General features: G+C 35.3%; 1 protein-coding gene across 5 annotated transcripts in view; it reads left to right on the top strand.

The window, feature by feature from the left end:
- The window catches only part of TRIQK (triple QxxK/R motif containing), a 46,954-nt gene that overhangs the window by 18,618 nt on the left and 11,848 nt on the right, over window positions 1-16,488 (top strand). For all 5 annotated transcript variants that reach the window (XM_014550287.1, XM_014550289.1, XM_014550288.1 and 2 more), the window contains exons 2-3: window positions 879-960; window positions 10,132-10,217. In XM_014550287.1, the coding sequence (XP_014405773.1) occupies window positions 900-960; window positions 10,132-10,217 (147 nt within the window). In that variant the 5' untranslated portion in view covers window positions 879-899. The remainder of the gene's footprint in view (window positions 1-878; window positions 961-10,131; window positions 10,218-16,488) is intronic.

Below are 16,488 nucleotides of genomic sequence, written 5' to 3'. Positions count from 1 at the left end.
GGAGGGAGGGAGGGAGGGAGGGAGGGAGTGAGTGAGTGAGTCTGGGGATCATTTCCATCCTAGCTAATTAGATGGGGAAGGAAAACTCGGGCCTCAACAAGGGAGATCTTAATGCTCAGGTCTGCAAGTGACACACATCACTTCCATTCATACTCTGCTAACAACAACTCAGTTACGTGTTTGCACTGAGGTTAGGAATTACAGTGTAACTCTGTGCCAGGAAGAAAAGGGGAATATGGATTTTGGTGAGTAGCTTGTCTCTGCTACAATATTTAAACTCAATAAAAATAATAGGATTTGAAAGATATGTGGTAGATTGAATCAAACAGGGCTTATAATGTAGTAAGAATAAGAATATTAGAATATGCAGTAGTAGTTTAAACTGTTTACTGAAGAGAGGCAGAACTAGAATTCAAATTCATGTACTTTTGTTACCTGTCATGCTTTATAAAACAAAATTTGAAGTACCTGGGATTCAAACTTTAGCCTCGTTGTGTAGCAGAGGAGGTAATTGGAGAGAAACACACTGTCAAGAGCGTGCCTGCAGCTTCAAAACATGTGAATAAACACAGTACTACGTTATTTCCACATTTACAGACGTGCGCTCTCTGTGTGGTTTAATTAGCATTGATAGTTCTGGATAAAATGAGTGTTACCAAGAACAAATGATTGGGAAGTTTAATTATCAGCAGTTGTATCCTTGATAATTTTTTTGAAATAATTTTGTGTTCTTTACTAATATCTAATGGGAATGAGTCAAAGGCACTTTTACCCATTGCTTTAAAAATGAAGTTTATGGAATAAATTATTCCTGAAGTTTGTAGACAGTGCTTTTGATTTTTTAGGATTTCATCATAATTTTTTTCTTTTCTTTGCAGAAGGCATTTTGGAGATCAAAGATGGGTAGAAAAGATGCCTCCACTGTAAAACTTCCTGTTGATCAGTACAGAAAGCAAATTGGTAAGCGGTAAATTTCCCTTTGATACATTTCTGCAAATTAAGATAAAGAAAAAAAGCAATTATATGTGGTATTAAGAAAATAACTTTCCCCTAATACTTATAACATACAGAATATGGTTAATAAAAGACTGTATAGAGTTTTTAAGGAGCAAAAATGTGCAGTCCTGCCTACCAATGGAGAAATACATTTTGTGTAACTGTATTTTTTTTCAAAGCTTTTATAGTTTTTATTAATTTAATAAAAGCAAAAAATATGTTTATTCTTAAGGCTAGGTGCTTTTATATAGGCAGTATTTTTAATATTACCATCTATTAAATCTTTTTTTCCATGTAACAACTTGTAATTCTCTTGTTTATTAATGGTAATAATTTGATAACCTCAAATTCTCCATTAAGCTTTTACCTTAGTAAAATGGTGGACTGCCACTCATCAGCATAGGAATATAAGCTTATCTGGTTTAGACTATACTCTATGTAGGATTTTTCTACCCATTCTTTTCAAGGATGCGTGGAGTATTTATAAAAAATGTACTTACATACTAGTTACAAACCAAGACCCCCCAATTTTAAAGAATCAATATACTACCACCACAACTCTGAACAAATTGTGATAAACTAGTAGTCAGAAGCAAAAAAGGTAATTTCTTCTTACCTAACCCCCACTCTCTTCGTTCACATTTCTTCCTATTCCACTTTTTTAAAAATTAAAAATAGTTAATAAAAAACCTTCTAAATAACTGAAGGATAAACAAGAGGTTGCAATAGAAATCAGAAGATAAGTAGAAATAATTGATACCAAAAGAATATATACCTATTACATAAATATGATACATAAGGTGCTCTCCATAAAAGAAAATATATTTCTGAAAAACAAGAGATGTAAATAAAGTGAAAAAAATATTTAGAATACATAGAACCAATAAAAATTTATATGTAGAAAAATAAAGTCCTACTACAAATAAGTAAAATAGTCTAGAAACTCAGTAGTAAAATGGGCAAAAAAAAAACAACAATAGACAGTTCATGCAATAGGAAATCTAAATAGACAAAACAAACAACTATTATAATAAAAAATGAAATTAAAGGATCTTATGTAACTATCTAACTCACCTAACTGGTAGTCAGATAAATGCAAATTACAAAACAGTATTTCTATTTGGGTAATTTCTTGAGGGGAGGTTTATGATGTTTGATTTATTGTGTATTATCCTTTCTTCACTTGTAGGATGGCTGTGGATAAATATTGTGAGTTATTAGTTATTGATGTGTTTAAATAGGACTGACCTACCAGACTGAAGTCTCTGATCAAATGGGATGGGCTAACCACATAACTGAAGAGTAACCATATCGGAAATCGATCCATAATCCAACTCTTACATACACAGTTCTTAGAATTTAGACAATATAGAACATTTCTATCTGCTCAGATCGTCCCCCATCTCTGCTTGCAGGCAGTCTCTACCCAATCTCCAAGTGCAACCACTCTTCTGATTTCTATCACCATGGGAGAGTTTTTTTTCCTGCACAAAAAAGGCTAAGATTTGAATTAGTCTGAAATGTTCTTTTATTTCTCTTAAAATATTAAGCAATATCTTTAACTGACTTGAAAAATTACTTAAATATGCTGTTTAACTTTTCTGAAGTTTTTTAAATCTTCCTTTGATACTTTTGTTGCTTTCCTTTGATTTTGTATCCGTACCCCCAAGGGTACATTGCGCACAGCAAGTATTTTTAAAAAAACGTTTGTGAAAATTTTTTGGCTAAGTGCAAAGTAAATGTTGATATATTTTATACCATCTTCTACTTAGTTACATTTTCCTGTGTACATAATAAGTTGTTGCTTGGTTAGCATTTTTAATATGATTATTTTGGAAAGTAATTTAGATCTCATGAGCAACTTGTTGCTTTACCTTTGTAGCAAACTAAAGCATAGTACTTGTTTCTTAGTACCTAATGTGGTGTTAAGTGATGGTGTATATCCTTTACAATGTATGACTAATATTAAGCTGTTCTGACCAAGCATTGAAAAATTATTAATTTGAGTTGCCTCTATAACATAATATTAAAAAGTTTGCATGAGATTTTTATTTATAAGGGTATTTATAATTTACGAGCTTCCTCTCATCTGCCCAGGTATTTCTAAATAATTTTGAGAAAAGTACTTTTTGCAAGTTTTACTTTTATAGATAACCACCCCCCTTTTTTTCGTAAGTGACTATGTGGCATCATTTTGTATGTCTTGCTGACAATAAAAGTATACTATGAATTTTTTATTGTGTTTCTGGTTTTATCATTTTCTTTTCATTAACTTGACTAACATTTTCATTATTTTTTGCTTGTGACCATGCCATTTATGATTTTTATTCATCTTGTAGCTATCAAAAAGCAGACCCTTTGTTTATTGACATAGCTACTGAGTTTGCTATAGGACTCCATAAGAAAGACTATTGACCCTTGCTTTTGTAATGAGTTTTCTACAGTTATTTGTAGTATTTATTTATTTTAATATAATTTTATTGATTTCAGAGAGGAAGGGAAAGGGAGAGAGAGATAGAAACATCAATGATGAGAGAGAATCATTGGTAGGCTGCCTCCTGCACGCCCCCTACTGGGGATCGAACCCGCAACCTGGCCATGTGCCCTGACTGGGAATTGAACCATAACTTCTAGTTCATAGGTTGACACTCAACCACTGAGCCACACCGGCCAGGCTATTTGTAGTTTTTAGTGTAGTAACTAAAATTGTGTTCATATGGCAGTTGAGAAATTACTTTATATGCCAAATTGTACTGCCCTTTCATAAGTAATTTTGGTAACATGAGAAAAATAGATGCCAAATAGTGTTTTGCTTTTTGAGGAAGGGGGTAGGGATTTAGAGCAGTTGATGAGAAACTATTCTAAAAAATGTTGAAGAAACATAAAAGTTTTTACTGTTGATTACCAAATTTTAATTTTTTCAATATTTATGGCATGCTGTAAATAACTTGACTTCCAGTAATTTCTTTGAGCAATTAAATTTAGACTGCAGATTTTTTTTCCCAAATATTTTGACTCATCTCTGCTTTTCTATTGTATCTTAATTGGTGTGGTCTATATAAATGGACAATAAATTATATATCTTTGTTATAGCGATCAGACAGTGAATAGGACTTGGTATTCATCCCAAACAGAATTATGATTGAATGTATTTGCAAGATTAAAGTACTGAGTTTACTTTTTTTCTAATTAAAGGCAATTAAAGATTTCCAGACACAAATAAAAGACAATGAATTGAGGAATAAGTGTAGGAGCAAGTCCATTTGCAGGTGAAAAGATGTGCCTTTGAAGCAGAACCAGCTGTATTTTCACTGAAAGAATAACAGTTTAGGAAGCTTTTCTGCATGTGCTTGCTTGATAGCATAATGTACTCATAAGCAGCTTATATAGTATTCAGAAAATAACCGTGCATTAATTTTTAAAGCAGCTAAGGCAGAGGGAGAGCACTGCTGCCACATGATGATAATGAGTGTGGTTAGTAGAAAGTCCACTGACGAGAAACAAAAAAACGGGTCTTCTGAAAGAGGAACATTTATAAAACAATAACCAGATATTCTCATGATAATGAACTTGGGTAGCAATACCAACCAAGGGCAAAGATGCAGTCTTATAGGTGGGCAAAGCTAAGGAACCGAAAAGCAAATACAAAAAGCAATTAAGTAATGTATTTTTTCATTAAGCAGTGGCATAGGTGTAAATGAGTATTGCATTAAATATCAAATAATGACATAAACATAGGTTTTTATTTTGTATCAAATAGAGCGTATAAATTCTTCTATCCTTTTCTAAATGTAACATAAGAATAGTAAATGATAATATTATGGTACCCACTTATTTATGATCTTTATTAACTATATGTTTTTATAGCTACTTGTGGTTCTTTATAGAAACAGTGCGGCAATTGCTACAATTCCAGAGAGACTTGAAGGTCTGATTCAATTAAGGAAAAATCATTACTCCCCCCTGCCCCCTGAGATGTTTCTTATACTTGTCAGAGTTAGGGGTAGAATAAAATAGACCACATGGAATACTAAATCAAGAAAAAATAGATCCATTCTAAAAGGCTGTGTTTGGAAATTATTATAAGTGAACTTATTCACAGTGCAATAGGCTTTAATAATAAAGCAGCACCCTCTCCCATCTGTCCCATGGTTCCCCTGCCCTACCTCCACACTTCTGAACAGTAAAATACATCAAATTGTATCTCTCTCTTTATCTACCCTGTGCTTGAATACAGCACATGAGACCCTCTCAGTGAATCACTCTAAATATAAAGCTTTTGCAAACACCAGACATCCTCCCTTTTCCAAACTCACATACAATTTCCATTAATGTTAATAAGAGCTGTGTGGTGGGATGAGGAAAAACCAGTCCCATTATGTTGTAGTACATCTTTATTTTATGAACTGGTCTCTTGGATGAGAAAGCAATGCTACTGCAAAACCATAACTCCTTGGGGCAATCCCTCCCTGAAATTTCCCTTCGTTGTGTTATTTTGATCTGTCGAAAGAAAAACCAGAAGACCCAACACAAGAAGAATGCTTTTGACCTGTAGTGGCTGTGGTACTACGGTTGACACCCCAATGACATGCCAACTGCATCCTTCATAATTAGCAGCAAGTGCAGTTTTGCTCAAAAGAAAAGGGAAAACGGCCTGAGGTACTTATTGTATTTTACAAATATCCACTCAGCAGCTGGCAGTTAGATAACTCAGAATCAAAGCGTGCCTACCCTTAGCTAAGTCTCAAAGCACCCAAATGCTTTGGAGTCAGCGGCAGAAGTCCAATTATAGTGACATGGCTCAGCCCTGTGGAATGGCCTTATCTGTCTTTGCTTCAAGAGGGAGGGGGTTTCAAGGACTCGTGCCTCAGTTCTCTAATCTTTACCATTTCCATGTGGCAGATATTCAACTGATAATGTGTTCTTTTCTGTATATTCCTCTGTATTTCATGCCCAGCCTTACAGCTACTCCTCTGCTCAAGTAGCTCCCTAAACTCAAAATTCCTTCCTTCCTTCCTTCCTTCCTTCCTTCCTTCCTTCCTTCCTTCCTTCCTTCCTTCCTTCCTTCCTTCCCCTGTTGTGACCCAGCCTAAAGGAAGAAGAAGAAATATTTTTTAAAATTTGATAATGCTGATTTTACAGAGTAATTGGTTGTCTGGGGAAATGGGCATTACACTCTAGGAGCAAGCAAATAAATATAGTTTCAGGTTATCATCATCAGTTCTCTGGTTGGTCATCGTAGTTGTAATTTATAACCTGCCTCCTCCAATATTCATTCTAGATCTTCTTGTCTCTATCAAGTTTCTTGGTTTGATGAGACTTTTGGCTTTAGTGAGTAATCCAAATCTTTATTTCTGAACGTTGTGCTTTATAAAAGCAAAACGAACAGTGGCAACAAATTCTTAAAAACAACTTTTTCATATATTTGGAAATTAACAAAAGTCTTACAACAATCCATAGAATGTTTATTCAAGAAAAACAGCTGGATTTCAGTAAGAATACTGTGTTTTGTTTTATTTAACTTGTTGTAATTCCATTTTCCTCTCCTTCATCTTGCAACTATAGTGGTTGTGAAAAACCACATCCTGCAGGCACTGGAGAAGGCAGAAATCCTCTGAGAACTGTCACTGCCGGACCTGGAGGGCAGCCCACTGAGAGCCCATTCTCAGAACTTGTCTTTATTTGACCTGATTTAGAGCTCAGTCTCTGTGAAAAGCCCTTTTCCCATGTCATTTGACAAAAACAATGAGTATGGGGTATTTAACATTACAACTACCTGAGTCAGCATCACTAGTTGGGCTAGGATGTGGCTGACCTAAAAAACCTAAAACAAAACAAAACTGGGCAATAAGATGTCCATAGAGTCTTTAAAAATCTTTGACACACATTCCTGGGAATCATAGAAAGTCATAAGGCTGTGCACAGCTATACCACGGCCAAGAAAGACAGAAAGGGCTATAATCTCTTCTCTAGATGATCTTAAGGAAGCTAGTGGGAAGTGAAGGCTAAGGCAGATCCAGGAAAATGTATACCCCTACCCGCCCACATACACACACAGCCCCTCAGTGAAGCCAGAAGACTTACTGTTCAAGGCATTTATGAAAACTATCGGTCAGATGAAAATTAAGCTAAGTGCCTGTATATGACAAAGAACATAAACTTTACAGAATTAGAAGGTTAAAGTAATTAAATAAATAAACACTAACACTAACAAAAGAAGATTAATAGCAGCAAGAAAAAATCCTATGGAGATGGGATTTGCAGAGTTGCCCATGATTGGCTTCATAGGCTTGGGTTATCTAGGTTTTCCCGAAGATAAAATGTAATGAACAATTGCTAAATAGCTACTTTGGTTATTGCATTATTAGTATAACCAAAATCAGACACAATGTAGTCAAGAAACCATCTATATCTAAAATCTAGTATTTTTTAAATGTAAGTACTTAGAAGAAGGTGGGGCCTTCTATATATTATATATACTTTTTATAATCGTGAACATATGGCATCCTTTATTTTTTTAAATCCTCATGAGGATATATATTTTTATTGATTTTAGAAAGAGAGGAAGGAAGAGGGAGGGGGGGGAGAGAGAGAGAGAGAGAGTGAGAGAGAAGAGAGAGAGAAACATCGGTGTGAGAGAAACATTGAAACATTGATCAGTTGCCTCCCATAAGTGCCCAAACCAGGCATTGAACCCATGACCTTTCTGTGCACAGGACGATGCTCCAACCAACAGAGCCACATCGGCCAGGTGGTTTCCTTCTTGAAGCCATAACAAAAATAACATGTTGAAAACCTCTTTGGATATAATGGAAAGATCTGGTTTTAGTTATAAATAACTTAATAGATGGCTGCTGTAAATGTTTTCACTGAGTAGACTGAAACCATGTGTTGCAGTATATACTTTCAGATATCATAGTCAGCAAGGAGAAGAATGAATTAATGACAGATTCACTATGTGGAGCAGTGCCAGATGTACAATAATTTTTAAAATCATCTACTTATAATACAGTTTCAAATGTTCATATCAAATGTAATATAAATCTGCAATATTCTCTGAGATTATAGGATTTGAATCGAAATAGAACACATTTAACCAATGGTTATATGGGATGTGAAGCAGAGTGATAAATTCTCACTTTAACATTTACTCTTTGAGGTATATTTGAATTTGTTTTATGGCAGACACACCATCCAGAATATTGCATATGTGTATGAAAAGCGTACCGGTTAATATAAGATAATCTTTTTTTCATTTGCTTATCCCCCCACCCTCCCCCCCCCCCCCCAATTGCATCTAGAGATTATTATAGGGCACATATGAGATAGAATAAGAATGCCTGCTTAACCTCAAGTCTATAATCTGTAAACTTGTCTGTAGATTCTCATTAGAAACTTGCTTTGTAACCGTGAGTGTCAGAGGCAGTTGATATGTCGCCATTTCCATTGTTCTGGAAAGTTCCATATCTCAGCAGGAATAATGGCATGAATAGTTTGACCATTGAGATGTGAAATCAGAGAGAATATTAGTCAGTGAATATTACTCTTTTTAAAAAAACATACCTCCAGCCAAACAAACACTTTTATGTGCCTAATGGACACAACTATAGCATTTCTTCATCGCTCCCATCCATTTGACTCCTCTCTGCCATTTCTAATTTTTAAAAATGTTATTTAGTTATTTATATGTTTATTTTTTTTTCTTTTGAATTGATTGGGAAGACACTAGTTAGCAAAGTTATACAGGTTTCAGGTGCACAGTTCCACAACAGGTCATCTCTACACTGTCTTGTGTGCTCATCACCCCAAGTCAAGTAGGCCTCCAGCACCATTTATCTCTCCTGTTCCCTCCTCCATCTACCCCCAACCCCATTTCCCCTGCAGTCACCATGCTGTCCATACTAGTATCCATGAGTTTTTTTTCTTTTACTTTTTTTGCTCAATCTCTCCGGGACCCTTCAGTCCCCAGGCCGACGCTCTGTCCAATGAGCCAAACCGGCCAGGGCTTCTTTTATTTTTTTGCTCAATCCTTCTACTCGCTCACACAGATACATTAAGAAATATATCATGCATTGCATGTTCATGATGTATTTTAGTTTAGATCAACCACTTTCGAATTTTTTTAGTGTGTGGAAGATGTGGAAATTAATGAAAAAAGAGAGGTAATTTTTGGAAAGAACTTATCACTGAAAGGAAAGAGAGTAAAATGGAAACAACAGGGCCACATAACAGAATATAAAACAGCTGAAGAGATTATACGGTCAAATGTTCAGTCCCACTCAGAATAACATACTGTTATGTTTGAGACTCATTTGACCCAGTTCTTAGTTAAGAGTGTGGTTAACAAAAATGTATGTTATTCTAGTCAGTGCTTTTGTTGTTATTGTTAAATCTATTTTCTTTACAAACTAATAGGTATTACTCAGTGGGGTCATGAGATGGTACCCCAAAAAAGATACTTGGTGGCACTAAGTTTTGTTCATTTTTGGCTGTGAAATGTGGTAGAGAAAATGGAAACTAATATCTAAATGTAGCTATCCTATATCTTTTATCTAGCCATATTTATTCTGTCTTCTATTAAAAGAACCAAAAGTTAAATACGTATGTTCTCTAAAAGATTCAGTGACTAAAAGTTATTTATCTTTTTGAGTTTCTTACTTGGAAAAACTTGACAATATGTCTCAAGTTAATTACTTAAATACTTAAAATATCCATAATAAAATAATAAAATAAATTTATAATGAATGACTTTATAATCAATTATGAAGACAAAGTTAGCTTTACCTATTAATGGGACCTTATGTATACTCATTTATTTACACATTTGTTTCCAAATGTTTCCACAAGGTTTACTCTCTGTACTTTAAACATCTTATTCGCTAAAAGAAGTTTTTGTCTTTTCCTATAATCACTGCTCAGCAAATCAAAGATGCCTGTCAAATCTTCTTCCTGAAAAAGTAGAGGAGGAGGAAAAGTTGATCTTAGGAAGACAAGTTTATGGTTTCCATAACTGGGAACTACTTTGCAACCGTGTCCCAATTTTACTCTATTTAAACATTCTTTGACATTTCAGATGGCTGTTAAACTTGAAGTATACATAAGCATAACTCATTGTCTGAAATTATTTCTTTCTAGGTAAACAGGATTATAAAAAAACCAAACCTATTTTACGAGCAACCAAATTAAAAGCAGAAGCAAAGAAAACAGCAATAGGCATTAAGGTACCTATACTTGATTACTTTAAGATGTGATCTATTCTTGCCACTTTGTTTTCTAACACTGGATTGCATAAATGTTGAGTTCTAAATGTTTTATGACATTTCAAAATCTAAGTCGAATGCCAGAATTGAAGGTTTTTATAAAGGATTTACTTAATGGGAAACATCCTTCTTATCCCGAGATTTTACCAGGTCTTAAAATAAAACACTGTGTCGCTTGCAAGAACCAGTTATACTTAAATTTGCAATTTATTTTTCCAACTACTAAATATACATTTCAGTGATTTATGTGGCCTAAATAAAAAATTCTCATTTTCAGTAAATTTCATTTGACAGTTGTTTAAATTTTAGTTGTAATTATATATTCTTAGATCATTAATATATGTCAATTTACTCTTTGAATTATTATTGTTGTCAGTTCTCTCTATGATGGAATTCTAATCATGTTCCCAAACTTGTTCTCTCAGAAAAGGAACTGAGAATGATATTAGCAGATATTAATCCATTGTGCTAGCACAATGAAATTCAACAAAATTACATTTCCATTATTACCCATGTCAATTCTTTGCCAAGTATTTATACTCAATTAAACTATTAATAGGAAAATTAATTTGGTGGCTTTACTGTCAAGTGTGTCAAATTGTAATGACTAGTACATATATTTTATTTAAATATTAAAATATTAAAAGAAGATTTTGGGTATTTTATCTGACAGATGAAAAATCAATTTTTCAAAGTTATAGCTTATAGCAAATGCCAAGGTATTACTACCAAGCTGTAACAGCTGTTGAACTGCCAGATGATATATTTGGTTGTCTTCCAGAATTTGCTATTATGATGAAACACTGCTTCTTTTTACTCCTGATTGCTGATTTTGATCAAGCATGGCCATGTGATGCGATATGTTTTTATAATTCAATCTCCTCAGTTAGTGCTGTGTCAGTTTTTAATGAAAATAAAAAAAGTAGATTGCCTTTTTGTTTAAAAGAGTGATGATTAATCTTTTGAAGTTTTCTTCTAATTTCATATGAAATTTCATTCATTTTAAAAATTATTTCCATAACATAACCTTTCTAAAAGCAGTGCTTAGTTTTTTCTTTTACAATTAGTTACCTGATTGTTGTCTTTTGTAATGAGAACATTACAGAAGTCATTTTTCACCGAGGTAATATGATAGGTACTTTGACTTTTCACAATGTTGTGTTTTTGTTTTTAGAAAATATTGGGCCAGCTAACTCCGCATGTGGCACAATAAAATGAACGACTGTAATGTAAAACTTGAGAAATAGTGCAGCCATTCATCTATAAATATATGCCACTTTCTCATACACATCCTCCTTTTTATTTGCTCTTATAATTTGTTTTAGTTCTCACCCATGTATATGTTTATTGATTTTAGAGATAGAGGAAGAGAGAGAGAGAGAGAGAGAGAGAAACATCATGTGAGAGAGAAACATTGATCTGTTGCCTCCTGTATGCACCCCCAATGGGGATCAAACCTGAAACCTAGGTATGTGCCCTGACTAGGAATGAACCCGTAATCTTTTTGTTGTATGGGAGGATGCTCCAACCGAGACACCAGGCCGGGCTGCTCTTATTATTTTTGTTGTTGTTTTAATTTAAGGAAATAACTATGTTCCCAGTGTGAGATGAGTCTACCTTATAGTGCAATTATTTGTCTTTTTAAAAAGCAATGTGGAATTTGCTTATCTATTTATGAGAAAATTTTTCTTAGATTTCATTTACAATTTGAAGTATGTGCATAAGAGTTTCTGATATCAGAACATAACTTTTTAAAAATAAGCTAGCATGTCATTTTGGTTTCTGAGCGTATGGGAGAAAAGCCGTAACTTTAAATATTGTTTACTTTGCTTGCAAATTTATGTAAAGAGCTCATTAAATAATATGAAACTTTTTAGAATCAGAACCGTGGAGGTGTTTTACATTTCAAATCTGGCATACCAATTAGTTTGCCCTGTCAAAGTTTGATTACATTGTCATTTTAGCATAGGATTTTAAATAACAAAGTTTCTTTTAGCACTTGCTATTTAATGCTATTAATTTCCCCAGCGAGTCATTTTATCCATATTGATAATGTCAGCGAAGCAACTAGGGACTAATGAACATCAAACATGTTTGACTCTTATCTGGTTGATACAGGATGGCCATAATATGACAATAGTTTACCACTTCACTACTTATTCTTTAAAATGAATTATAGTTATGGTCTTAAAATAACTTAAATCTACAGAAGCTATGAATAGGTGCATGGAATAGACAAATCACAGAAATGACAACAATGAACACAACATAGAGAGGCCCAGGATCAAATCCCTCCTGCCTCTGCTCTTACCGTGATCCAGCTGAATTCAAGCTGGCACATTTGTAAGTGGAGATTATGCCATTTACTTCACAGTGTTGTTAGGAGAGTTTAATATTAAAAGGAAAATACTTAACATTGAACCTAGCACATAGAAGTCATTTATGAATTGTTAGCAGATTGAAAAAGTATTTATTTGTGTTAGTTATTACTGGTTTGTATGAATAAGACTTTCCTTGGATGTTTGTCACTGGCCTGATGATCCTCTATTTCAACTAAGTCTGCGTTGTGTGACTACATTATATATTACAAAACGTTCTCCGTTTTGCTGTGGAAATAGTGTTATGTAATAGTATTATTACTGACGTAAAGTTTCCAAAGCATTACGTAATTTTAATAAACTTTACATCTAAATTGTATAAATCTTAATCCTTTGTTATTAATTTAAAAATTACGGTAAGTACCATGATGTTGTAGAACCTGTGGAAAGATTAATAAGACATGATTATCTTAGAGGAACGTATACAAAAAATCATTTCCAGATTTTAGTACCATGTAAAGTCAAAAGTATTTATTGAGAAATCATGAGCTGGAAATATAAAGAATTTTACAATAGGGTCCTTAACTTCAGAGGCTCTAGCACTTTCTGTAAGTGTATGTTTAGAAATAGAAAATGTTTTAAGGAATCAGTCATGATTTAGAATAAGATGTGAATATGGCAGTCAGAATTTAGGATTAATTTCTATTGAGAAGCTATTTTTATTCCTCTGTTTTACCAATGTAAACCAAATGTCCTAATGTATGGCCCACTAATGCAATGAGTACCACCTAAAATATAACTGCACAATAATATGTGCTATTTGGCTGCTGTCCAATTAAAAGATTATATTTCAGAAATTACAAAATCACTAAAAATATTTTTAGAATGTAAATACCTATGTTTCCTAGTATTTAGAAGGAAAAAGATAAGCTGAATTTGTTAAGTAAATAGTTAATTAGTTTAGTAAAATGTTTAGTTGAAAGGTATAATCATAATAAAAGAATAAAAATAAAAAATTTAGTATAAAAAACTTCTCTTTTATATAAACAAAAATATCCAAGTGTCAACCCGATCCTTCTAACAACCCCTTCAGATGAGCCAGCTGGAAACATTTTTTATTTTTTGCTATTTCTGATTTAAAACTAAAAATGGCCAGGGGGTGGAGCCATAAATGCCTACAGGTTTCTAAGTTATGGTTAGTGTCACCAGCATCCTGAATGAAGTATCTTCTAACTTTACGGTATTTTAACCCTCCAAACATGCAGTTCCTATAATATGCGTCTTCTTAAATGAATAGGACATTTTGAAAAAAAAATTATTTGCTATACCTCCCCATCCAATACTTTTTAAGCCCTACCTCCCACACCATATATTGAATAGACTTAATTGAATTAATGGGTCCTCTGACCTTGTATCCTATGAATGTTCTCTGCTTCCTACCCTTAAGACCTTTTTTCATGCCTCTGGATATTCTGAAAATGTACAGTAAGGTGATACAGAGTTATTTGAAAGGACAAGAAGAGGTTGAAAAGCACCAATTAGAGGCAGTTATCAATGGATGAGAATCATGGTTCAAGAGCACAAAAGTTATTCTTGCGTTAAATACGTGTGAATGGACATCACTGCTGTCGGATAGCTTTGTTGTCCACTATAGAGAACAGATAGACTTTGCGGATGTGGGCCACTTGTCTATACATCCTTTTAGAATTGGTCGCTGTGTAACCAGATGGGTCTGGAAGCACAGCTGTGGCTGTAAGAAAATGAATGAAACCTGTCTGATGCTACCATGCCCTTTGGAGATGCCAAAATGGTCCAAACTGCAGCAAAGAAAAATTCACTTTCATTTGACATTATATATCAGATCAAAGAAATCAAATCTTAGAAAAATTGTTGACACTGAATCTTTCAACCCCATGGCTTTTATTGATATTTATTCTCACAGTTTGGAAATCTAAGTAAATGTAATTATGAAGTTACAAATCTGTATAAGGTGTCCATTTATAATTTCAACAATCAGGTAAACATTTCCTGTTGACTATAAACCATGTTTGTTAGCATAGGCAGCTAGGCAGCTAGTTAGAAATTAATGAAAGAAACGGGAACAGAACTGGCTATGCCTAAGCCTGACTAAGTCTGGAAGTTATAGCTTCAGATACCCCAGGAGATTGCTGAATCCCTGCCAAGGGGATTCACACCTCCTTCTCCCCTGTACCCTTCCCCCACCTCCACCCCGACCCCAGTGGGTAGTGGGGAGGGACTGGCTTTCCAGTCTCCCCGGGGACGACCAGTTCCCTCCCTGGGAAATTCTTTGCTAGGCACATGGGCAGTAGAAACCAAGATAGCACACGGGGAGGAAGTACGCGCTCAGCGGAAACCAGATGAGGAGGCAGAACTCTGAGGCATGCACAGTCGGAGCCAAAATAGCCACATAAAGGGAAGAGCCTCGCCTGGGAAAACTCAGAAAAGGATCCGATTGGATAAGGGACAGGAAACCCAGTAGATCCTGAAAAAGGATTGGTTAGGGGAAGGACCCAGCATAGACCTGGGAAGGATTAGGAAAGAGATTGGTGAGTTTGAAAGAAAGCCTGCTCTCTCCCAAAAGCAATGTCATATAAGCAAAGCTTAACAAAGGCCCTTGGGGGTAGCACATGTGCATTCATTCGTTCATGTGCTTGCTCTCCCTCTATAGTACTCACATAGCCCAAGCTGAGGCCCAGGTGTGGCCCCAGTGCAGCACTGGTGGGGGATGAGCAGATGGAGAAATGAGACACAGAGAATTCGGCATTAGTGGACCCTGGCCCTCCTGGGCTTGGGGAGCACAGGTGCAGGTCTGAGACCCCAGAAGCGGGACTGCCACAGAGCAGAGCTGTGGGTGAAACACCGACACCTGGGCACAGTTTGTTTTTGCTCCAATAAATCTTAACATTACACCTTATCCGCCTGCCAGTGTGTGTTTCCCCGAAATGCTTTTCTCATGACCCCCTTTTCACCACAACATATTCATTTTAGTGTTTTTAACGTTTATTAGTTGGCATATGTTGAATTATTGCTTTTGCATTCTAATGAAATGTAAAATGCACTCATGTGAGTGCAAATAAATTACTGCTTCGTAAAATAATGCCAGGAAGGGGTGTGAGAAATGAGTGAAAATTAGAAGGCAGTGGTAGGCCCTTTAGGATACGGAACTGGCACCATTTGCTCTTTTTTGTATTTAGCCAAGTGATATGTTACTTGATGGTGTGTATATATTTTAAAATTTTATAGACTTTTTGAGACATAGTATGAATATTGCCATTTATATGTAGTAAATTTTTTTACTATTATTTCAACATAATTGATTAATATGACCCACATTAAATTACCAAGGAAAAATCCAGGGCCATTCTTCACAGTTGTGATGAATTATACTGGATCATGCTTCATGAACTGAGTGTTCAGTTTTGTCCTACCACATTATATAATCTATAGAATTTAGAATATAAAAATTAGAGGTTCAACAAAATAATCTATCCTATATAATAAAAGGCTAATATGCAAATTGACCAAACAGCAGAACGACCAGTCTGTGACACGTCCTATATAATAAAAGGCTAATATATGCAAATCGACCAAATGGCGGAACCGGTTGCTATGACTCACACTGAACACCAGGGGGCAGATGCTCAATGCAGGAGCTGCCTCCTGGTGGTCAGTGCACTCCCACAGGGGGAGTGCCACTCAGCCAGAGCCCTGAGCCAGGCTTATGGCTGGTGAGCGCAGCCGTGGTGGCGGGAGCCTCTCCCGCCTCCACGGCAGCACTAAGGATGTCCAACTGCCGGCTTAGGCCTGCTCCCCACTACAGGGAGCGGGCCTAAGCCTGCAGTCAGACACCCCCTGAGGGCTCTTGGACTGTGAGAGGGCACAGGCCAGGTTGA

The sequence above is a fragment of the Myotis brandtii genome, unplaced genomic scaffold, assembly GCF_000412655.1.
Source record: "Myotis brandtii unplaced genomic scaffold, ASM41265v1 scaffold59, whole genome shotgun sequence".
Lineage (NCBI taxonomy): Eukaryota > Metazoa > Chordata > Mammalia > Chiroptera > Vespertilionidae > Myotis > Myotis brandtii.
Note: the sequence above shows the minus strand (reverse complement) of the source record. Positions and strands in the feature narration are given on the sequence as shown.